General features: G+C 40.1%; 1 protein-coding gene across 2 annotated transcripts; it reads left to right on the top strand.

Annotated features, from left to right (window-relative positions):
- Window positions 1-3,564: 3,564 nt before the first annotated feature.
- On the top strand, window positions 3,565-22,848 carry ints7 (integrator complex subunit 7). 2 transcript variants are annotated; one of them, XM_033990543.2, is made up of 20 exons: window positions 3,565-3,772; window positions 5,323-5,452; window positions 6,285-6,431; window positions 7,092-7,229; window positions 7,298-7,344; window positions 7,908-8,107; window positions 8,612-8,734; window positions 9,117-9,234; window positions 9,349-9,483; window positions 10,360-10,457; window positions 11,900-12,139; window positions 13,275-13,412; window positions 14,574-14,780; window positions 15,719-15,913; window positions 16,552-16,655; window positions 17,480-17,548; window positions 18,108-18,243; window positions 18,321-18,419; window positions 19,471-19,656; window positions 22,030-22,848. In XM_033990543.2, the coding sequence occupies exons 1-20, from the start codon at window positions 3,679-3,681 to the stop codon at window positions 22,309-22,311; spliced, it is 2,886 nt and encodes a 961-aa protein (XP_033846434.1). In that variant the 5' UTR covers window positions 3,565-3,678; the 3' UTR covers window positions 22,312-22,848. The 2 variants fall into 2 exon arrangements, with proteins under 2 accessions (XP_033846434.1, XP_055088059.1); XM_055232084.1 differs by having other exon boundaries at window positions 3,599-3,772; window positions 18,111-18,243; window positions 22,030-22,357.
- Window positions 22,849-23,768: the final 920 nt, after the last annotated feature.

The following is a 23,768-nucleotide window of genomic DNA, read 5'->3' on the forward strand; positions in this document are numbered from 1 at the left end:
ATATGCTGTGGTGATTTTAACTCGCACAGTACATTGTGGAGTGGGCATAATGATGAGAATGGGTTAGTGGTGGAAGACTTGATGGATTGGAAGGGGCTAGTGTGTTTGAATGATGGAAGTGGGACCAGGTTTGATGCAAGAACTGGGACACAATCAGCGGTAGACTTAACACTAGTTTCTGAAACCATTGCAGGGACTTGCTCGTGGAAAGTCGATAAAGAATCTACTGCAGGTAGTGATCACTATCCAATTATAACAGAGGTAGGTGTCAGGTTGGAGAAGGGTGACACGAGTGGAGTGAGTAGGTGGTGTTTTAAAGGGGTAGAATGGGGTAAATTCAGAGTTATTTGTGAAAAGGAAATGGAGAAGATACATGTTAATGTGGATGACTTGAATTTTTCTTTGTGCAGGGCAATCTTGAGTGCAGCAAAACAGACAATAAGGAAGAAGGAAGGTAAGCAAAAGAGAAAGATTGTCCCTTGGTGGTTGGAGGATTGTACTAAAGCTGTTCGAGAGAGGAATAAGGCATACATACAAAGTTTTAGAACGAAATCATTGTTACCAAAATTACATTGAGTATAAGAGGAGAAGGGCAGTTGCCAGGAAAGTGGTTAAGGAGCAAAGAAAACATACTGGAGAGGGTATTGTGACACATTAGGTAGGCAAACATCTATAAGCCAAGTACGGGATACGATTAAAAGAATGTCTGGTAATAATAAAAAAATTTGTTATCCTGCGATGAAGAATGAGGAGCGAGTAATTTTAGATAATAAAAGTAAAGCGGAGCTGTTGGCAAAACATTTTGTGAAGATTCACAGTGATGAAAATTCTGAGTATAGGTGAAAGGGGAAAAATATTGAAAGGTTAGAAGATGTGAGTGAGTATGAAAGTGTGATAAATGTGGAGTTCACAATGACAGAGTTAAATGCTGCTTTAAGTACGTGTGGAAAGACATCACCTGGAAAAGATGAAATCTCTTACTGTATGCTGAAGAACCTTAATATAAAAAGTAAGTCCAAGCTCCTAGTGTTGTACAATAGAGTGTGGGGGGAGAGTAGTTTACCTGAGCAGTGGAAGGAGGCTGTAGTAGTTCCCTTTTGCAAACCAGGACAAGATCCCAGCCTAGCAGAAAGCTACATACTGATAGCCCTGACTTCTCATTTGGGGAAATTGATGGAGAAAATGGTTAACGAGAGATTATTCTATTTTCTGGAGAAAAAAAAATCTACTTAAAAACCATCAATTTGGTTTTAGAAAAGGCAGGAGCACAATAGATCCGGCAGTTATTTTAGAGCATGAAGTTAGGAGAGCCCAAGCAAATATAGAGGGTGTTGTCTCAGTTTTCTTTGACGTGGAAAAGGCGTACGATATGATGTGGAGGGAGGGTTTAATCATACGGCTCCATCAGATGGGAATACGAGGTAAGATGTTAAAGTGGGTTCGAAACTTTTTAACAGGTAGAAATATTTTAGTGCGGGTGGGAAAACATTTTAGCTCTAAATATGAAGTGGATAATGGTATTCCACAAGGAAGTATTGTGAGTCCAGTGTTGTTCTCTGTAATGATTAATGAAATATTTTGTAATGTAGAAGGTTCAGTGGGGGTGTCCCTCTATACAGATGATGGAGTGATGTGGAAGAGAGGTAGAAATATTGACTTCATTGTGAGAAAGTTGCAGCAAGCTATACAGAAAGTAGAAGCATGGACTGTAAAGTGGGGTTTTAGATTTTCTGTAAATAAAACAAAGGTTATGTTTTTTACCAGGAAGAAAGTGGATCAGTATTCTGTCAAGCTGTATGGAGTTGATTTGGAGAGAGTAACAGAGTTTAAGTATTTGGGTATGTGGTTTGAAAGTAGATTAACATGGGGATTGCATATTACTAAAACAGTGGAAAAATGTAAAAAGGTAATTAACATTATGAGATGCTTGAGAGGACGGGAGTGGGGAGCCAGCCGGGCATGTTTAAAGACAATATACATAGCTATGATCAGGTCGGTGGTGGATTATGGGTGTATTTTGTATAATTCTGCTTCAAAGAGTAGTCTTAAAAAACTAGAAATAATTCGGAATCAGGCGTTAAGAATTTGTTGTGGGGCGATAAGGACAACTCCGGTAGATGCACTACAGGTGGAAATGGGGGAAATGCCATTGAGCTGTAGAAGGGACCAACAGACCAAAATGTATTTTTAATCATTTTACATTGTTGATTTTTTGTATTGTGTATGTATGTATGTACGGCGACCTTGAGAGCCTTGAAAGGCGCCTAACAAATAAATGTAGTAACAGGTTCTGGTTTATTGGACTAGTCTGCAAGGACATAGTAAAAGTCATCCAGGGCTGAGCGTGTTAAAACCATGTCAGGGAAAAGAAAAGGCAAACTTCACCAGCATTGGGTGGGTGGCAGAGGGTGCGGCGCAAGGGCCCATTTGGAATTAAGTCCTACAGTCCCGATTGCTGGGGTGCCTCCGTGGTTGCTTGAGGAACCTGTAGTAGATTTAGGACTCCTGGGGAGGAAGTGTAGTAGAGCGGGAGTTGATGAATATATCTGTGAAAAGTACTCTGAACATTTAATAATGTATACTGATGCTTCAAAGCTAGCGAATGGGAAGGTGGGGATATCATGTTATTCCAGATATAGGTGTTGCAGTTAAAAAGAGGACAAGTGACAATGTGGCTGTTTATACAGGAGAGTTGCTGGCAATACTCTTGGCATTGAGTTGGGTGGAGGAGAATGGGCCAAAGCAGAATGCGATCGCTTCAGACTCAAGCAGTGCAGTGACAAGTGTTAAAACATTCAAGTCAGAGATGAGACAAGACATAATTTGGGAAGTAGGGCAAATACTGGAAAGAATAAACAGACAAAAGAAATATGTCATTTTCATGTGGGTTCCAGCACATATAGGGGTGGAAGGGAATGAGCTGGCGGATAAGTGGGCAAAAGGAGGAGCTGTAAAGGAGGAGGTAGATTTCCCAGTAAAATATAGTAAATCAGAAATTAAGATAATTATTAAAGATAGGGTAAGAAAACAATGCAGAGTAAATGGCATTCATGCCCTAAGGGCCGGTTTTATTACAATCTGCAGGGAAGAGTCGAGGGTAAAACAGCGGAATGGGGTTGGTAGAAACGGGAGGAGGAGGATGTGTTGGCAAGACTGAGGCTGGGTCACACAAGACTAAATAGCACACTTAAAATTATAGGAAAGCATGAAACGGGGGAGTGTGATTATTGTAGCTGTCAGGAGACTGTTGAACATGTAATCATATATTGTCCAAAGTAACAGTTGCAACATAGAATTTTAAAAGATAGACTTCATCAGAATAGTATTCGTTGCGAATTAAAAGACATTTTGCAAGGATTTAAACAAGACTGTGTACTCAAAGCAGTAGCAAAGTATCTTATCTCCACCAAACTGATAAAGAGGGTATAGAAAAACTATTGGGGTCGTCCCGGCTCACACTCCATACCGAATGGTGGCGGGAATGCACCATTTTCAGTTGCGTGCCAACCGCCATAAAACACTACTAGAAGAAGAAGAAGAAGAAGAAAGAGGAAATGTTGAATGTTTACTTCCGGTTCGTAGAGTGCACGGTCCATTCTCTCCTACTGTATTTCTGTGTGATGGAGACGAACAGAAGCTAATCAAACTCTTCAGTCCTTTCAGTAGCATCTCTCCACTATGGCTCTCTCCACTGCCCGGTCCTTTCTGTCCGAGGCGTGTTACGGCGAGCAGGAGCTGGACGCGAACTCCGCCCTCTTGGAGCTGGATAAAGGTGGCTGTAGCATAGAGGCTAATTCATGAGCCTCCATTCATTTAGCTTTTCTCTTCCCACTGAACGGGAATTCATAATTAAATTTGTACAGCATGCAACTTATTTCAGATGCACTTAAATCAGAAAAATAAGGTTGGAGAGCACATATTATTTCTACCATGCTATGGGGAAATTACAGTGTTGTTTAGTTTATTAGTTTATTTGAATGGACAGTGTGCAAAAAAAACATTAATAGATGCTTTGCACCAGATTATAGCCGAAGCTAGTTTCCGCCTGCAGTCCTCCTTGTAACAGCATAGAACAACAAAAGCATGAGTATAAATGCCAAAAAGTTTTATGGTATTCAACGTAGGCCTATCATTACAATTAACATGCTTAATGCTAGTGGTGGAAAGAGTACTATAAACACTTTGTTCTCCAGTAGGACTACAGTTACATGGATAAATGTGTACTGCTGACAAAGTAGTACTGAAGTTAAAATAAAAATGATGCTTGAAAAATAGTATATACTAAAAATACTAGAGTTATTAGTTTATGTACTCTTTTGCACAAAACTTGATTAATTTAACTGTTTAATGCTGAACCCAAAACATGCACACTATGTCAAATCTTCCAGCTAAGGTAAAGTTCAAGACTAGCTCAACATCTGGAGATGAGGAGATGCCCCAGTGGCACTGAAGGATGGGGGCAATGCAAATTTCCCTATCGGCATAATTAACTTGTTTAAACCACAATCCACATATTCTTTCAGCTCTGTCCAATCACAGCAGGAGATACACAGTGCTGTTTTGTGTGTTCAGAGGTGGTGTGACAGATGTGGTTTGGGATGATTTGGATTCTGCTCTGTAACTTTTAAATGTAACTAACTACAATTATGTGCTGGTACAGGTCTAAAAATCTACTTAAAAAGCACAATTAAGGAAAAAGATTATCTCATTTACAGTAACTTGAGTATTTGTAACTAGTTACTTTCCACCAGTGCTTAATGCAATCTTCCAAAAAAAGGGTTATAGTATATTTATTAAGCCATTAAGCCTGAGAGTGCACTCATCACCATGATTGGTTAAATCCACTTCAAAGCAAAAAGAGGCTGACCAAATGGAGGAGTGGATGGAGACAGTGTTTGTATTTAAATATAAAGCTGGACACTGGCAGCCGATAAGACATACATAGAGGTAATTCCATAATGGTTACCTAATAAATGTCACATTAACAATAAATGACAACACATTTATTTTGTTAAATCATTGATATAAAGTAATTTGTCAGAAAAATGACTTAAACATAAATTGTCTCTGCATTTTGGATGGAACTTTCTGTCTTGATGACATAAGTTGAGGAATTCCTTTTTAGAGCACAGCACTACTTCTTGTATTTTTGTACTTTTCTTCTCACCTTTTTTCCACAAACTGCCTTAACTTAAGTAAAACTATGATAAGTATTTACAGGTACTATCCTACCAAACCAAGTCAGAATTAGAAAAACATGAAAACCTGCCTTAAGAAGTTTAACTTGAAATAGGTGTGACTTATTTCCTGTTTGTGTTGTAGGCCTGCGCTCCGGTAAACTGGGTGAGCAGTGTGAAGCAGTGGTGCTATTCCCCAAGCTCTTTCAGAAGTATCCTTTTCCCATTCTCATCAACTCCGCCTTCCTTAAACTGGCAGACATCTTCAGGCTCGGGTAGGCCTACACCATACACTGTCTATATACTCTCTATGGACTACACCTATTTACCACCATCTTGTCACAGCTGTATCAGAGTGAAGCTATTTGGCAGCTCTTGTGGGTTAAATATTTGTGAATAGTATGTTAATGATGAAATACTTTTTCCAAGTAGGGCTGAAGGATTGGACTGAATGTCTTGTGTCGGCTTCAAACCACAGGCTTTTACTGACAGAGGATTGGCTGTAGACCTGTCAATTAAAAAGCTGATCACTGGCAATTAGAGATGACTGAACCTTCATTCAAATTTTATAAATTGCCCAGCCCCGTTTCTAAGTAACAGTTACTTGTGTGGTTAGTATTTACTGTGTGTGGTTAGTATTAATAGCCTCTAGATAGAGTTTAGATAGAGTCACGTGTTTGTATGACTAATTTTAGTACATATATAAATGGGTAATATTTTACCCATTCATATATGTACCATATGTACCTTTTCAGGTGATATATTTTTCCCTAGTAACAGAAAAAAAAAAAAATAAAAATAAAAATATATATATATATATATATAAATATAAATATATATATATAAATATATATATATATATATATATATATATATATATATATATATATATATATATATATATATATATATATATATATATATATTAATATTTTTAAAGGGCGACAACCATTGCAACCTTATTATTGTAAGATTTGGAGTGCGCATTTCTGGAGTTATGAGGCCAGTAAAATACATGTACTGTAATCAGATTTTGGTGCATGTAGAAAAAACCACAGTTACAAAAAACAAAAAATTAAAAGACATCTATAATTCTTCTGTTGACAGGAATAACTTCCTCCGCCTCTGTGTGCTGAAAGTGACCCAACAAAGTGAGAAGCATCTAGAGAAGATCCTTAATGTGGACGAGTTTGTGAAGCGCGTATTTTCCGTCATCCACAGCAACGACCCTGTGGCACGAGCCATCACTCTCAGGTAACCATGGACATGGTGTACAGTGGTATGGAATGTTCTCACATCAAAAGAACTATTATGCATGAGAATTGTGAGCATTTTAGAAGCAAAAATAATACTTTCAATACTTTCAATTCAAACAAAAAGTAAATCTAAATGTTAAAGGTGCTGTACTTGAACTAGTTCATTTTAAACAGTTTGCAATGGTCCAAAGTTATTTCTCACGTGCTTTATACATTCAGACCATCCTTATTCTTCACCAAGATGATTTCATAAGCAGTTTTCACAGCTTTCAGAGACCAGAGCGGAGTTTTGCCATGATGGTAAAGCAACTAGCAGCTAACCAGACACAGACAAACAACTAGCATGCTAACTAGACACTTTGTGCCTAGTTAGAAAGCATACTATTGTCCTATAATCACAGACAGTACACAGGGGACTTATTTTGGCCTCAAGAGCTTATACAATATATCTCTACTGGGGTAAGACACATGTTGTTCAAGCCCTTTAAGCATCATTGTTTATTACATATTAACTGAGTGAATCAAAGTTTGATTTGACTAAGCTGGTCAGCTGCTGGAGGAATTATCTATCGACAATGTGAATGAAAACTAAATGAAGATTTCCCTGTTGTATGGTCCTGGTGTCAATAACACCATGGTTTGTGCTTGTTTGAGACAGGATGCTGGGGAGCCTGGCCTCAATCATCCCAGAGAGAAAAAACGCCCACCACAACATCCGCCAGAGCCTGGACTCTCACGACAATGTGGAGGTGGAAGCTGCCATATACGCCGCTGCTAGCTTCTCTGCTCAGTCAAAGTAAGAGACATGAGATCTGTATCTAGTGTATCTAGTGAGCGTGCAACTGAAATGTTTTATCATTTCAGAGACTTCGCTGCTGGGATTTGCAACAAAGTCAGTGAAATGATCCAAGGTAATGTTAAACTGCTGTTCAGCACTACTATAGTATCTATGCAGCAATGGATATAGTATGGAATTTTGCGCACAGTGGTTCACATGGTTACACAATCAAAAAACAACACGTTTGAGCCTAAACATTAATTTTTTGTCATAAAAACACTGAAATAAAAGTATGTTTTTGCAGTATATTTTATTGCACTGAAAAACATAAAAACATCCTCACTCGGAGTGAGCTTGCTCCTCCACAAACCTGACTCTTATTTGGCTTGGAGGAGGACCTGCTCCAGCTTGTTTCCATGGAAATGTGGTTCTTTTGGCTATAATCTTCCACAGTATGATACAGAACTCATCTATCTTCATTTAGAATGTTCCAAAGTATTATTTCAACTTTCATTTCCATGGAATAATACAGTTGACTTTCCACCCCCAGAAAGTTACATACCAGTCCATTGTTGCACATGGACTGGCCAGCACAGAGGGTACACAGGTTGGGGCTTCTTTTAGACTGGACTATTGGACTACATGTATGATCTGCTGACACACTGGTTTCAACTAGCTGTGTGTTATCCCCTTCAGGTCTGGACACTCCAGTGGAGCTGAAGCTGAATCTAATTCCCATGCTGCAGCACATGCACCATGATGCCAGCCTGGCCTCCAGCAGCAGAGAGCTCCTCCAGCACCTGGTGGACTCCTATCCCTCCACCCCCATGGTCATCGTCACTCTGCACACCTTCACTCAGCTGGCAGCCTCCTCGCTCATTCACATCCCAAAACAGGTAATACTATTACAGTGGTTCCCAAATTAGCCGCATACTGCCTCTGAACATTGTGTGTATGTGCATATATATATATATATATATATATCTCAAAGCATGTGCATCCCTTTTCAAGCTTTTGGACAGGCCTAGAAGATCAAGATAATCCAAAATCAAATTAAGACAAGGCACCAAATTTTGACACTCCTGCTAATGTGCAAAACTCACATATAGACATTAGAGGAGCACAGGTCGTTGGACGTTCTTTGCAGTTATGGAAGTCTCTACTTCAAACATTCAGCCAGTTAAAGCTCTCTCCTTTCTCCCATTGTGCCATGAAGTTAAGATAATAATTTCTTAACTAGATTAATTATAAAATTATTATTATTTGGAAAAAATAAAACTTTACAAACACAGAACACATTTGTTACACATTATTGTATGGGAGAACACAATACTTGTAATGCCTCTGGTCTTGGAGACAGAACATGGATGACTAACATGCCTTTGTATTGGTTTATTCAGCTGCAGCTGCTGCTTCAGTATCTTAAGGATGACTGTAGAAAAGCTGTCAAAAGACTGGCTATCAATGACCTCAAGCTGCTGGCTAAAAAGGCTCCTCACCTGTGGAGGAGAGAGGACACTCAGGTAGTCCCCGTGCTGCACACACACACAGACGCACATGCAAACAAGCACAGGGTTGTCTCTCCTCTGGTCTGCTTGCATAGAATAATCAGCTGTTTAAAGCATAACTAAGTAACTTTTTGCGGTGGAGCTCTCCCTGCAGCTCCTTTGTAAGAATACACTGTCAGAAAACAGACCCAAAGACATTTAACATTTAAAGGTCTTCCTGGTTTCCATGCTCCGGGTCCAGGGGCAGGGCTTTGCTATGTGAGACACTGACACTGACAAACATTTCAGAAGGTAAATTTGTGTTCAAGCACCAGGGGGCCCATCAGTGCAGGCTGCGACAGATAACACTTTTAAGGGAGGAAGATGTGTCTGAATCCCTATGTGTAATTGTACATAGACCCTGTGTGAATGCGCACTGAGCAGCCCTTACAACAGTTTGAAGCTGGGCATGTTGGCTGTCATCTCCACCTTATCTGGAACCATCGCAATCAAGCACTACTTCAATAAAACGCCAGGTACCTACTAACAATGCTTTTCTCTAATTATACACAAGTACAGCTAACTAAGTGGAGTATTAGGGTAAGTCATTATACATGTGAAAGTACCTGATTCGTTTATATTGATCTCAGGTTCATCTCAGGTGCCCCCTAGACTCACGGACCTGGTCAAGTTAGCACAGGAGAGCTGTTACCATAGCAACCTGTGGGTGTCAGGTCACGGGGTCATCGTCCTCACCAACATCACGCTGTCTGGGCCAGACAAAGGTTAGTCCAGTGTCTCAAGTGTGAATAACAACTGAACAACTAAAGTGCATATGATAGGTTTTCATATTTTTCTAATTCTGACTTAGTTTGGTGGGATAGTACCTAAATATGTTGTGAGAGTGTAGTGCCAGTTTGTGGAAGAAAAAAAAAAAGGTGAGAAGAAAAATACCAAAAACACATGAAGTGAAGTTCAAAGTTCTTGCCGAGTTCTTAAACAGAATCTCTCAACCTGTCATCAGCAATAAAAATTCCATTCAAAATGCAGGTACAATGTATGCACAAGGAAGGCATTCTGACAGTTTAAACTGTCATTTAACAAAATAAAGACATTCTCCTTTTTGTTTATTAGTCTAATCTGTTTTGCCCCTTGTTAACTTTATGGTTACAGGTAACAGTTAAGGTATTACCTCTCATATCTGCTACCCTTGTCCAACCAGGAAGTAAAATCATAAACTTCACCAAAATAAAAAAAAAAAAAGGTAGTAAATTTGTAAAATCTTAAATATAATTGTTAACTATGCTTTTGTGAAATTAGTAGTCTGACCTGTACTTTAAATGCACAGGAGGAAAAACATTTTGAATCAAAGAGTGCATAAATTAAAGCCCACCACTCATTTATGTTATTTCATTGTTTTCATCTGCAGAGTTAAAGCGAAATTAAAAACTGCCAGAGTTTTGATCTGTTTATTTGCTGTGGAGAGCAAATCACTTGATCCTAGCATCAGATGTCACTTATCTATTTTTGCCAAAAGTGTGTTTGGTGGTGTGATAGCCATTTTTATTCGCTTTTTTTTACTGCTGTAAACTCAGGTATGAGCAGGTACATAGAGAAATGAGCAGATAGTGAGCAGTGAGTGTGACATGCTGTTGTTTCAGATATGGTGCAGCTGGAGCAGGACACTCTTCTGGCTCTGCAGTCTCTGGTGATGCTCTGCAGTCAGGACCACAGCCCCAGCGCTCAGGCAACGCTGAAAGTAACGCCCTAACCCTCACATTCAATTGTACCACTAATTAACTGCACTATGTCACTTTTTTGGTGCCATCAATATGTCTCAGTGGATATTGTGTGGAAAAGTCAGGTCCACGGTCCCTTTGTCCTCCCCAGGTGTAGCTTGATTATGGAATGAGTTGCAGGTGTGCATGGGAGGAGCCATAATCTCCGCCCAACTCCAGGCTCTGACACAGAAGGAAGGGGGACAACAGCACAAGAAAGACAGGACAGACTGGGATCTGGCACATTATGTTGCTTTTCCTTCAATGTTTCACAGTGTGGCATTAAACTTTTTCAATCAATTAATCAAATCAAAATTACTTTTTGTCACTAAGGGGCAGTTTAAGCACATTGAGCAGTAAAATACACTGCCTGGCCAAAAACGAAGTCGCCCCCTGGATTTAACTAAGCAAATAGGTACGAGCCTCCTCCAGTTGTTCAGGTCTAGGTTCAGCAACAGTATGTGCTCAAAAAATGAGGTCAGCTGACTGCCTGAATATACTGAATGACCAGGCCACCACAGAGTCCAGACCTTAAACCCATTGAGAATCTTTGGGATGTGCTGGAGAAGGCTTTGTGCAGCGGTCAGACTCGACCATCATCAATGCAAGATCTTGGTGAAAAATTAATGCAACACTGGATGGAAATAAATCTTATGACATTGCAGAAGCCAGGTGAGACACCAGGCTTCCTCTAGAGGCCAAAAAGCCTCTCCTAATCCTCACTCCACTCTCTTGTTTCGGTCAGTGATGAGACAGGACATTCTCTCTAGAACGTCTTTTCTACCATATTTGATGTAAAATGCATGTTACATTGTTGTAAAAGTCTGTTGCAATTCAGAGCTAGCTGAATAGCAGGGTCACCATGGATACAGGAAAAACAAACTGCTCAAATAACACAAGCCAGTAGTCCTTAACTTTTGTCCTTTGAAATGCACAAGCTCCACTTTTTAGGTGATAAATATCTCCAAATATTAAGTTAAAAATGTTACCTAAACAGAAAAGTTTACCAACTGCTCAGTGTGCCAGCCAATCAGCCACAAAGAACAGCCAACCACGGCCGTAGCAACTTATCTTTCCCCATGGAGACAAGCTGGTAATGCCGAGAGGACATTTTGCAGGTCTGCTGATCTGCGGAGAGGCATGACATTTCGATATATACAAACACATGGTGGACCCCACACCTGATGAGTAACATATTGCAACTTTAATTTAAAATGTTTTAACAACAACACTGATTGTCTACCCACCTTATACATTATTTTGAGCCATTCTAGCGTTTACACAGTGCACTTCTTGATTCTTGTACAGTAAAACTTTTTTTTTTTTTTTTTTTTAAGAGCTTATACAATATATTTGTACATAATTTTCCTTTTATTCCCTCACAGAACCATCTATACATGTATCATTTTTTTGTGATTTCCAGACAGCTCTTACCTCATTGGTCAAGTTGTTGAAGAATCGCCCCCACTTGAGCCAATCAGCAGTGGAGTTCCTGTTGGAGCAGCTGCATGTGTCATGTGATTTGTCACGTGTGTCCATGTGCCACGCCCTGGCCGCCATCGCTTCCCACCTGCCTGTGTTGGGGGACTCCATGCTGGGAGATTTGCTGGATCTGTACAGGGTGGCTAGCCACTCCTCCACAGACAAGCAGCAAGAGCTCCTGGTGAAGCTCACTATGACACATTTCACTGCCATTCTACCTCTTTAAAACTTCTCAGCAATCACTACCCTTGTGATATCTGTTATACCCTTTTTCTGTCACACTGTTAAATAGATTATTACAGTCAGTGTGAATAGAATATAACTAAGGCACTAGAGAACCAACAGTAGGGCTGCAGCCAGTGGTGGAAAGAGTACAAATCAGTACTCAAGTAAAGATACAGTTACATGACTCAAAATGTACTCAATTACAACTACAAGTACTGCTTCCAAAATTGTACTTAAGTAAAAGTAAAAAAGTGCACTTGAAAAGTACTACTCAAAGTACTAGTTACAGGTTTAAAAATCTACTCAAAAAGTACAATTACCCTAAAAATCTGCTCAATTACAGCAATGTGAGCATTTTTAATTAGTTACTTTCCACCCCTGGCTGCAATAATGATTATTTTAGTTGGAGATTATTCACGATTAGTCAATAAGCCTTACTCAATGGTAAACAAAAGATCCAATCGATTTGTGTGCAATGAGGTTAGGGTTGTTTAAAGATGGGATACCACTGTATGTAAAATGTACTTTGTGGAGCTTTCTACCATGTTATAATGTTGTTCCCTCATCAAAAACAAACAAACAAGCTTGAAGAGGTTTGAGATGTCATCCATACAGTAATGTAGCTCCCACCGCTCCCCTATTTCAACCGTTTTTATGGTTAGTAGCAAGACTCTGTCCAATGTTTAGTCCAGTTCTCCATAAGCATATACAAGTATGATACAAAACAATACAGTCTACAACTTCACAAACCTGATGCAATGTGCAGTAGTTTCATTAGTGCGCACCTCAGAAGGGGAGTGCTAGCATTTTCAAAAGAATAATGGATGATCTAAATATGTTATGTGTTAGCAGTTATTACCCCAAAGTGTAGTACCCCCTCATTAAGGTTGTCATGATATCAATTTTTTGTGTTTTGGTTCATTCTGACCATAAACATCACAGTTTTACAATTATTCAAAATATTATAAACACCAAAACTATGTCACAAACATCACAATTTTCTTTTATTTTTTTACCAAAATCATGTTGCCACACTGTAGACTATTGTCCTGACCTCCTCGGTGCTGGTTTAACCCTTCTTGTGCCTGCAGGTGTCCTTGGCCACAGTGATGTTCGTGGCGAGTCAGTCTTCCCTCTCGGCGGAGGTCAAAGCTGTTATAAAGCAGCAGCTGGAGAGTGTGGCCAATGGATGGACAGTGTACCGCATTGCACGCCAAGCCTCACGCATGGTAACTGTGCATGCAATAAGTAACCTCTGCTTCTTACCGTGGAAAATATTGCCATAATATTACATTCAAGACCATTTAGCTGATTTAAGGTTTCATACGGTCACAATGATTTTGTGAGATGTTAACTAATTTTGTTAGGCATTCATTAGTTACAAGAGGTTCCCCATCTGTACAAACACAGTCACTAGAGCAAAAATTCAGTACTGAAAACTAAGTTTACGGATATAACTGATCTAATGGATATAATCCTGAATGACTGTCAGTGAATGATCACTCTTGCGGACTTGGTCTAAAAGGGCAATTAAAAATTGCGCAACTCTCTATATAGCCTCAAATAATCTGTAATTGGAAAACAGTAAAAGTCTGCAATTTAACGTAATATTAATGGTGATACATCAGTCTAGTAGTCTGTGATACCGATATTAAATTCACCTTTTATCAAGATCTTTTAGACATTTTGGAATACAGTTGGCCCTTACTATATTCCCGTTCACCTTTCACTGTTTTGCTGATTTTTTTGTGTGCAATTTTGCATGCTTTTTTTACAGTGTATGGACACACATTGTGTTCCGCGTCCTGATTGGTCATTGTCAATCAATCTCCTCCGTGCCGTGTCTCCTGTACAGTACAAAATGCATTCAGCCAAATTTACATAAATGTTGGGTCGACACTACAGCGGAGCAGCACTAGGACGAAGAGGCACGGTCAGAGGAACTGTGAAATGCGCATAAGTCACTATCAATTAATTAAAAAAGAACGAAATGTGAGAAAATGTGAACGCCTGTCTGATAAAAGTGTATAAAGTGTGAGGGGTTTTACAGGCTTAAAACATATATAATAATTATAAAAAATAAAGCTGACTACTTTGCAGATTTCTCCTATTGCGGGATATTTTTAGAACGTAACCCCCGCCATTAAACCAGAGACTACTGTACTACTATGGGCATTAGGCGTAACAGTCAGTGGGTTGTATTTTGACTTTGACCTGATGGCACACCTCCTGCCCAGTTGACTCCCCAATTGACTCCCCAATTGACTCCCCAATTGACTCCCCAATTGACTCCCCTTTTCATTCCCCAGTTGACTCCCCAGTTGACTCCCCAGTTGACTCCCCAGTTGACTCCCTGTTCACTCCCCTGTTGAAATGTCCCTCCTCCTCAGGGCTGCCACGAGCTGTCCAGTGAGCTGTACCAGAGTCTGCGCACACGTGTGGCCTCTGAGCACTTCTACTTCTGGCTCAACAGTCTGAAGGAGTTCTCCCAGGCCGAGCAGTGCCTCAGCCACATCCAGGACGGAGACTACAGCGGAGCTCTGAGCGCCATCGCCGAAGCTCTGAGGTCCTACCAGAAGGGCATTGCGTCACTCACGGTGAGAAGCCCCAGTCGGGACAACTGGAGGCTTTAAAGGCCTATATTACAGTTTTTTTTAATATATGTTATAATGTATCATGATCAAAAACATACCTGGAGTTGCGTTGTTTCATTCAAACCTGTTTAGCACAAATCATGGATATTTAGACTTGGTTCTATCAAACCAAAAACGATGTCATTGAGTGGGGATACAAGAAGTGCTCCACCATGTTTTTAAACTCTGTATAGCTTCACTAGAATCACTTGACTAATTTCAGTCCTGGATGAAATTAATATGAAATATGACAATATGGCATAATAATGACTAAAACTGTGACTAAATGTGAGAATTTGCATTTGGGGCAGTCTGACTGGCCAGAGAGATAAGACAAGGCACCAGTACTTCAGTTGGTAGAGTGTTTGTCCACTGATCAGAAGGTTGGCGGTTCGAACCCCGGTAGAGTGGTCAGATCCAGTGACCTACCGGTGCAAGTCTAGCTCCTACTGATGAATATTTTTGTTTACATGAACGGTTGGAACTAGATCAAATGTTTTAAAAGAACCATCTTTTTCTTTACAATTTGTATGCATTCTTTAACTGGTTAACGCTGAACCAAGAATATGATTCTGCCATATAAATAAATAGTAAAGTCTTTTGAACGGCTTTAAAGAGAACGGATCCAAAAGATTTGGATCCCACAAAGGAGCAGAAAGTCCCATCTTTTAATAGAAAAAGTCACCATTTACCTCCTAAAGGATTAGACAAAGAATAGTGTGGATTTTAATACTTCTTATAGAGTATCTGTTAAATGATATGACTTCATCACATTGACTTCATCAATTAAAACTAAAAAGAATTATTTGATTGAATCTTGACTGAAACAAAATTCTAATTTGTTATCAGATGAGCAGTGTATTCCCCGGTGTAATGTCGAATATGTGTATCTGTGTGTGTAGGCGGCCAGCACACCTCTGTCCCCCCTGAGCTTCCAGTGTGACCTGATGAAGCTGCGCATGGACACAGTACAGGCCCTGTCCCAGCTCCTTTGCACCTGTAACAGTCTGAAGACCAGCCCTCCTCCTGCCATCGCCACCACGGTAGCCCTGACCTCCGGGAACGAGCTTCAGCGGTGCGGACGCATCTCTATGCAGGTCAATCCCATCCCGAAGGCTAAACTAATGGGGAATCTTTTGCATAATGTATAATGCAAAAGGGCATATAGATGAGTGGTATTTGTGTTATGGTACATAGATAGAACTCACGGAATCAATTGAATCAGTCAAAAAGGCTGTGTCGTAAAGGAACTGTATGTAAGATTTTGAATTTAAAATTGACAAAGTTGACCTACCGTTTTCAAGACGATTATCCAGTCAGAAAGCAGAACCTCACACGAATGAGTCTATCATTTGGGTTGCCTGTTCCAATGCTGAAATCCATCCATCCATTTTCTTTCTCTTATCCGGGACCGAGTCACAGGGGCAACAGTCTAACTCACAGCCCTGGCTCCATACAGGTCTTTTAATCTCATTACAACCATATGGAGTAACTATGTGATCTTATTTGTGTATTTTATCCATTGGAAGCTGGAGTAAAGCAGATTTTGTATTTATTAAATAGCACAATATCTTAACCCAGTTTCTATGAATCCTGGGTGACCACCAGAGGGCTGTGGCATGATTCCCTATGCAGAATTACCCCTGGCCACTACTTGGAGGTGGCAACATATACTCTACAAAATGCCTGGTTGAAAATTCTATGAATATTGTGTCTGTGTCACATGTCTCTGCAGATGAAGGTGTGCATGGATGAGTTCCGGAGTCTGGCTGCTCGATACGCTGATCTCCACCAGTCTTCATTCGACGCTGACTGTGCCACTCTACGGAATGTGGAGCTGTATCCTTGTGCTCATGTGCTGCAGATGGAGGCATCACACCAAAGTGACTAGATCCATCAGTATATGATATATGGAACAATACATTTTGGGAGACAATATTTATCGTGGGCACTTTTTTGTACTAGTGGGGACCTTTTTGTTATATTTCTGTGCTAAAATCTGATTTGAAAAGTACAGAGTCAAATAAATAATATGTATGACTCACTCACTGTAGACAGATACAAATGGACTACCCATTGTGCTATTTAGATTTTTAACAATATTGTACATTGTTAACAATATTCTACAAGACCAAGGCCAGTTATATCACCCAGACTGGCGTTACCGAGGCCCCACCCTGGAGCGAGGCCTTTCCCCACGGGGCCCGGCCGGGCTCAGCCTCAGCCTAAAAGAGCAACGTGGGGCTGTCCTCCCATGGACCCACCACCTGCAGGAGCATCTGTGGAAGGCTGGTGCAAAGAGATCTGGGCGGCAGTCGAAGGCGGGGGCCTCGGCGACTGGATCTCTGGACATGTAGACTAGCTTGTGCAGGAGGTTGAGCGTTACTGACTAGATATAGTCGGCTTCACCTCCACGCACAGCCTTTGGGTCAGGGACAGGTCTCTCACTGTCGTGGCGGCCTACAGGCTACAACAGTGAGTGAGTCAGTGCACGTGGCACCAGGACACCCTAGGTCGGAGGTCGATGATGATATCTCAGCCTTTAGAAATATGGCAGTAATAAGTTAATACTTTTTTTTTATTCACAGAAGTGAATGTTGCAGGAGCACCTATGTAGCAGCTGTTTCTACTTTTAAGATAAATATTCTTAACTTTGAGTTCAGACAACAACAGAGCTGCTTGATGGTCTCTTATGTTATTGAAGCTCTGATACTTGACCCCCAGGCTGCAAGGTAAAGGGAGATTTCAATACATTTCTAAGTATGACTTGGTTTGTCATAGTTTTAAATCAGTTAAATGTCATTAAATCGTTTGTGAAGAAGGGTAAAGCTGAAAATTACCGGAAGTAGGAGTTAATATTAATCCCTCTATGATGTTATCAATACACAAAATTCCATCCAAAATTCCATCCACACGCAAATAAGTAATTTTTCTGGCAGTTTTAAATTTGACAGTATGAATGAGAACTTTGCAAATTAATTTCTTGAAAACGGGTGCATTGGAAGAGTGGGAGCAGCCCAAGAACATCCTGCAGGTGGAAACAGTGAATTTTATTAGGACATCATGATGTACTAATACAATTCACTATTTGCAAGTAAGATTCATACGTTTAACAAAATAAAGGTGTCATATATTTTTATTAGATAATAACTGTTTGGTAAATGAGTTAGGATTTAGCATTTGTTTACAGTATGGTCGCTATGTAACAGTTATGTTTTAGTGAAATGAGTGATGTAACAAGTATATAATGCCTTTTAAAGTGCATATCCCATTGTCTTGTCGTGTCCACAGTAGCTTCCAGGAATGTGATAGTCCGGGCGGGCTGCAGACAGAGAGTGAATTTGAGCGCAGGATGCTATCTGTGTTCACCAAAGTGCTGGAGGAGGTGGAGGGGCTGAGTAAGAAGCACCCTCCTGTGTCTTACCTGGTACGGCCCGGATCAGCCTACATACTGAAGTAATAGTTGTAATAGTGCTGTTTACTCACTGTTCCTCTGTGTCCCAGCACACAGGCTGTCTCTGCAACGCCGTCATAGCCCTGCTCAAAGTCCCACTGTCCATAGAGAGGTACTTCTTCCAGAAGCTACAATCCACCAGTATCAAGGTATTTCACACAGTCAGCAGATAACATCTCCTCTGCCCATGGTAACTGTGTAATAATCATAAATTATATTTAAATGGAGATGGCTAACCTGCCAACTGCCACATTCCAAAGAGGAAGTGAGCATGGGCACACTTCTGGCTCCACTTCACTTTATATTGAAAAACTATGGCCCCTCTCTCTGTACCTGCTGCTGTCAGACTCGTCATTTTGGTCTTAAAATGTTCTTATTAACCCACTCTACATGATCCTAGTATTTGTATTTTGCTATTGTGTCTGGAAATCAAAATATGGACATTAATATCAGACACATCAGGTGCCTTCTTTCTCTGGCATTAACTGTTTCATTGACAGCGTTGCTAAGTGCCCGCTCCGTGCTAAACCAGCAGTGCGGGAGGGGTGTTACCTTGAACATCCTCACTCCAGATTGGCTCTTTAGTAGCTATGATAATCCTGGTTAGAATTCCAAATATGGAACTCTGCTCCAAATTGGCTGCTATAACTACTAGCCTCAACAAGCTTAATTTGACTGGAGCTGAACACTGTGGGTGACGTCACACACTCATTTAGTCCACTTCTTTATACAGTCTATGGTAATAATGCAGGCTTATTATGGAATTTGAATTGAAATGCCCTGCCAGAAGAACTATTGAGGTTCATGTCATATGTTATTACAAGCACCATAAACTGGCTGTGCAATTCTTAGTTGTTTTTTTTTGTATTGTGGCTAGCATTCTCGCCGGACAGCAAGGTTCTGGGATTAACTCAATGGCAACATGATATGATCTGTCAGAAATGTGCTAAAACAAACATGTAAAAAATTTTAGGGTTCAGCCGGTGCTGCACAAAAAGTGAATAGATTGTATTTAATAATTTGTCACAAAATGTAGAAATCACTTTGTTGTTTTATTTTAGTCTGCATTTTGGCAGCTTTTTCATAGTCTTAGCAGTGTTTATCTTCTGGATCTATTAAGATGCCATCCATTTGTTCATGTATCCCCCACCTCTAATGAAATCCTAACATATGTCTTTATGTTTGTGTTGTGCTGGTCAGCTGGCCCTGTCGCCCTCCCCACGCTCCCCGGCTGAGCCCATCCCAGTGCAGAGCAGTCAGCAGCTGACTTTGAAGGTGGAGGGGGTGGTGCAGCACGGCTCCAGCCCGGGACTGTTCAGGAAGATCCAGTCTGTGTGCCTTAGTGTGACCACCACACTGCAGAGCAAGAGCGGAGCCGACCACAAGGTGAGGCCAGGGCTGGGCATCTACTGTTTCACATGTGGTCTGGAGCTCCCTCCAATGCAGAGATTGCTAAAGCATGTACCTCAGACCGGGCCTACCCGTATTGTACCTTCCCAGTGGAAAACTGCCCATTTTTAAAGGTTCTATATTATGCAAAATTGACTCTTACAAGCTTTATTCCATGCTACAATGTTGTTACCTCATAAAAAAATGTCATGACGTGGTAGTTTTCAAGTTAACAGCTACTTTTTACCTTTTATTCAGAAGAGATTAGCAATTTCAGGGGTGAAATCATCCAAATGATCCTAGTGACGCAATTCCTGTATTTCCCCAAGACATCACAAGGCGGAGCAGAGTGTTTTCTGATTGGGAGAAGAACTCAGCCTAAATATGCAGGGTTTGTGTGTTAAACGTGTGCGAATGAAACAAAACACAACTCCAGGTTTTGGTATTTTTAATGAGGAAACAACATTGTTAGGTAACCAAACCTTCCCCTTACCTTAATCAGATTGTTTTTCCCTAAACATAACTTCAACCTAATCATGAAAGAATAATGCCCAAGCGTTTCTGTTATGAAACAATAGAGGGAAATGAACTTTATGAACACCGGTACCAATACTTTAGAATCCAGAACAGCCCTACCCATAATACTGGGCTGATGCTGAAGACTGATTTGCCTATAATGTATCATTTGAAATTGCTCAAATGAGCCAGATTTCCCTATTGAGGATATTGTAATTTCTTAATAAATATCTAAAATATATGTGTAATCCCTCAATCATCCAGCTCTGATCCATAGTAAAAGAAAAATTCTATTCTGTCAATGAAGAAAACATTGTAGGAGTGAAAATGTTTCACTGCTCATCCAAGCCACTTCAGTTCTGGTCAGATTACTGCTGGACAATGCCTTTTATTTGTCTAAAGCAAGGGCGTCAAACACATTTTCACCGATGGCCACATCAGCAAAATGGCTGTCCTCAAAGGGCCAGATGTAAAATATAATCCAACTACTTTTTTAACTTGTTAATTAACCCTTTAAGGACTGAGCACACTATGGACCAGTATAGCTCACCTAGACTTTTATTCTTTTGTTAGCCATAAAAATCATGTTAAAGGAAGTATCAGAATTTTCTGCATTTTTTCACACAACTACCTCTATTTTACATATCCATCCATATTTTTTCTTTTACGCATCAAATAAATGACAGCAGCACCCGCGCTCTCATTCGTCACCTTCGAGGGACAACAGAGGCAGATTACCGTAATGATGGTAAAATGTTTAAATAGCCCCATGCTTTCACTTTGAGACGCCATTTGAATTTACATGAGAGCATGACTGGTTGCGGAGTTACACTACTATCTATCTATCTATCTATCTATCTATCTATCTATCTATCTATCTATCTATATCTATCTCTATATATATCTATATATCTATCTATATATCATATCTATCTATATCTATCTATCTCTATATATATCTATATATCTATATCTATCTATATATCATATCTATCTATCTCTCTCTATATATATATCTATCTATACCCAATGCAACCGTGCTCTATCGGCGACAATAGCATCCAATGCTATAGGGTTAACTGTTTCTATATTTATTACTTATTCTCTCTCTCTCTCTCTCTCTCGATATAGATATAGATATAGATATATAGATATACGCTACGCAACCGCTCTCTATCGGCGACAATAGCATCCAACGCTATAGGGTTAACCGTTTCTGTATTTATTGCTTATTCACGTTTCAAATGTTGCATATTAATTTGCATAGATGTAAAAATATGGCTGTGTAAGTACATATCTCTTCATAAAATGACATGTTAAGACCATCATACCTTTTAATTTACCATGTCGAGGGCCACATAAAATGATGTGGAGGGCCACATTTGGCCCCCGGGCCTTAAGTTTGACACATGTGATCTAAAGGAATGGCTAATTACACTTAATGTAGCTCATTAGACCTAGCCTAAACAGAAACTATACACAACAGGTGTGTTAGTTTCAGTGTAGTTCGCTCCTCCCTTTTGTCTTCACTCCTACAACTTGTCCAGTTGACAGAATTACATTTTTCTTTTACTAAATATCTAAAATGTCAATTTACAAACGTTGAATCTGATCATTTCAATCAGTGACTAGACCCTAGAACCTATTACATTATAACATGAATCAGCTTTTTTACAACATTCATTTGAGCGGCCCCTGTCTGTATAAAATAGAGGATGTTTTGATGGCATTTGTTTTGAAGGTTGCAGACAACCATCAAAATCTAAGAAACAACAATGATCTCAAATGAAAGCATTTTGTACATTTAGTTTAAGCTCTTAGCATAGGTCTAACTGAATGCTCCTCACTGTGTAGGTGGCTATGGATGCTAAGACCAATGAGATGGAGCAGCGTGTGGAACCTCACAACGATTACTTCAGCACTCAGTTCCTGTTAAACTTCTCGGTCCTGGGCACGCACGCTGTCACAGTGGAGGCATCTGTGGTGGACCAGAGCGGCACCGAGTGGAAGACTGGCCCCAGGACCAGCCTCTGTGTGAAGTCTCTGGAAGACCCCTACTCCCAACAGCTCCGGCTCCAGCTCCAGCAGGGCCCCCAGGCACAGGCACAGAGAGGAGGGCCTTTCCCACGCTTCTAGACTGCAGCTCTGGCACCTGGCTACTCCCATTTGTATATGATTTTACTTTTTTTTAATTAAAACTTAAATGACTGGACTCTGGATATTTTTATAGTTTTATTTTTTGTGTATGATCTGAAGTGAGGTGGCAAAGGCACAGGAATGGCATCTGGTGTAAAAACCTATAAAAAGCCTTATGTGAATGGTGATTCCTAATGGAAGAAAATGGTAACTCTCACCAGTGTTGGGCAGTAACTAGTTACAAAGTATGGGATTTCTGTAATCAGCTATCTTTTTAGTAATGCAGTATTGTAACTAGTTGCAATTGAAAATTGACTAATCAGATTACAGTTACTAGCACTAGTAAATTTTTATTACTTTCCCTGCCAAAAATTTGTGTAATCCTCAGAACCTATGTCATAAAACAGTAAAAAAGATAGGCACATAATGTGGCCTTCTGGTGTCGCTGTGAATCAGCTGTTAACCAAAACCCAAATACTGTTTTATGGAGAACTGTGGCGTTGCCTCAGTGAGACATGAGGGTCTAACAGAAAGCGCCAGTAGAACAATTCATGCTTTTCATAAGTCTGTTTCTGAGCTGTGTGTTTTCTTTTTTTCATAGTAATTTATAGTAAGCTGCAATCAAATTACTTTTGAAATAAAATTATCAAATTAGTAATTAGATTATTTTTGAATGATAATCATTTATAATCAGATTAGTTTTGCAAAGTAATTGGACCAACAATGCAACTTTTTATCACGTGACTTAGACGACAACTGCTGCTACTGTAAACATCTCACATCACAGCACATGTCCTGGTCATCACTGTAAAGTTGGAGCAAGGCACATTTACTTATCAAAGTGGCGTTCCTGTCTGCCCTTCAGCCAACAGGGGGCGACACATACCAAATGACATCACTGGAGAGGACAAAATGTGAAATCTGCGCCCCTAGAATGGAAGTCCAGTTCAAGGCTTTTTAAGTGCAGCTGTTCAAGTCCTCTCTGACTTTAATGGTAGTATTAAATAAAGAAAATATTTTTTATTTATTACTAATGTCCACTGAAAATGGTTCAGTATCCCAGTTTCCCTTGAGACGCAGACTCATGTAGACAATATATAGGCCTAGAAGTATTAACACATGTATAAATCTCACTAAACCTGGCTGTGAGGACGACTGATGTAAAGTCACTGTTTGATATGATTTGAGTCTGTCAAGTCAAGTAACAATCAAAAGAGTTTCGTAAAAGAGGAGACCTTAAAAACGACTCTTCCAAATTCCCATTTCAAAATAAAAGCCTGTAACTGACGTCCATATGAAGCTGCTGTGTGTTCAGCTTCTATTGGCCTCTCAAATCGCGTTTGCTCACACCCATCAAACAGCAGTGTGGACTTTGAATATATGCTCTAGCCCAAGGGCACAAGGGCAGCAGCACTTTGGGGCAGGTATTGGTAGAGCAACCAAAAAATGTGCTCAAG

The sequence above is a fragment of the Periophthalmus magnuspinnatus genome, chromosome 24 (assembly GCF_009829125.3).
Source record: "Periophthalmus magnuspinnatus isolate fPerMag1 chromosome 24, fPerMag1.2.pri, whole genome shotgun sequence".
Taxonomy (NCBI): domain Eukaryota; kingdom Metazoa; phylum Chordata; class Actinopteri; order Gobiiformes; family Gobiidae; genus Periophthalmus; species Periophthalmus magnuspinnatus.

Excerpts from the sequence above, each read along its gene's own strand:
- ints7 (XM_033990543.2), top strand. The coding sequence starts at position 3,679 with ATGGCTCTCTCCACTGCCCGGTCCTTTCTGTCCGAGGCGTGTTACGGC. Across the intron at positions 6,432-7,091 it reads GCACGAGCCATCACTCTCAG|GATGCTGGGGAGCCTGGCCT; the intron begins GTAACCATGGAC and ends TGTTTGAGACAG. Across the intron at positions 19,657-22,029 it reads AGAGCGGAGCCGACCACAAG|GTGGCTATGGATGCTAAGAC; the intron begins GTGAGGCCAGGG and ends CTCACTGTGTAG.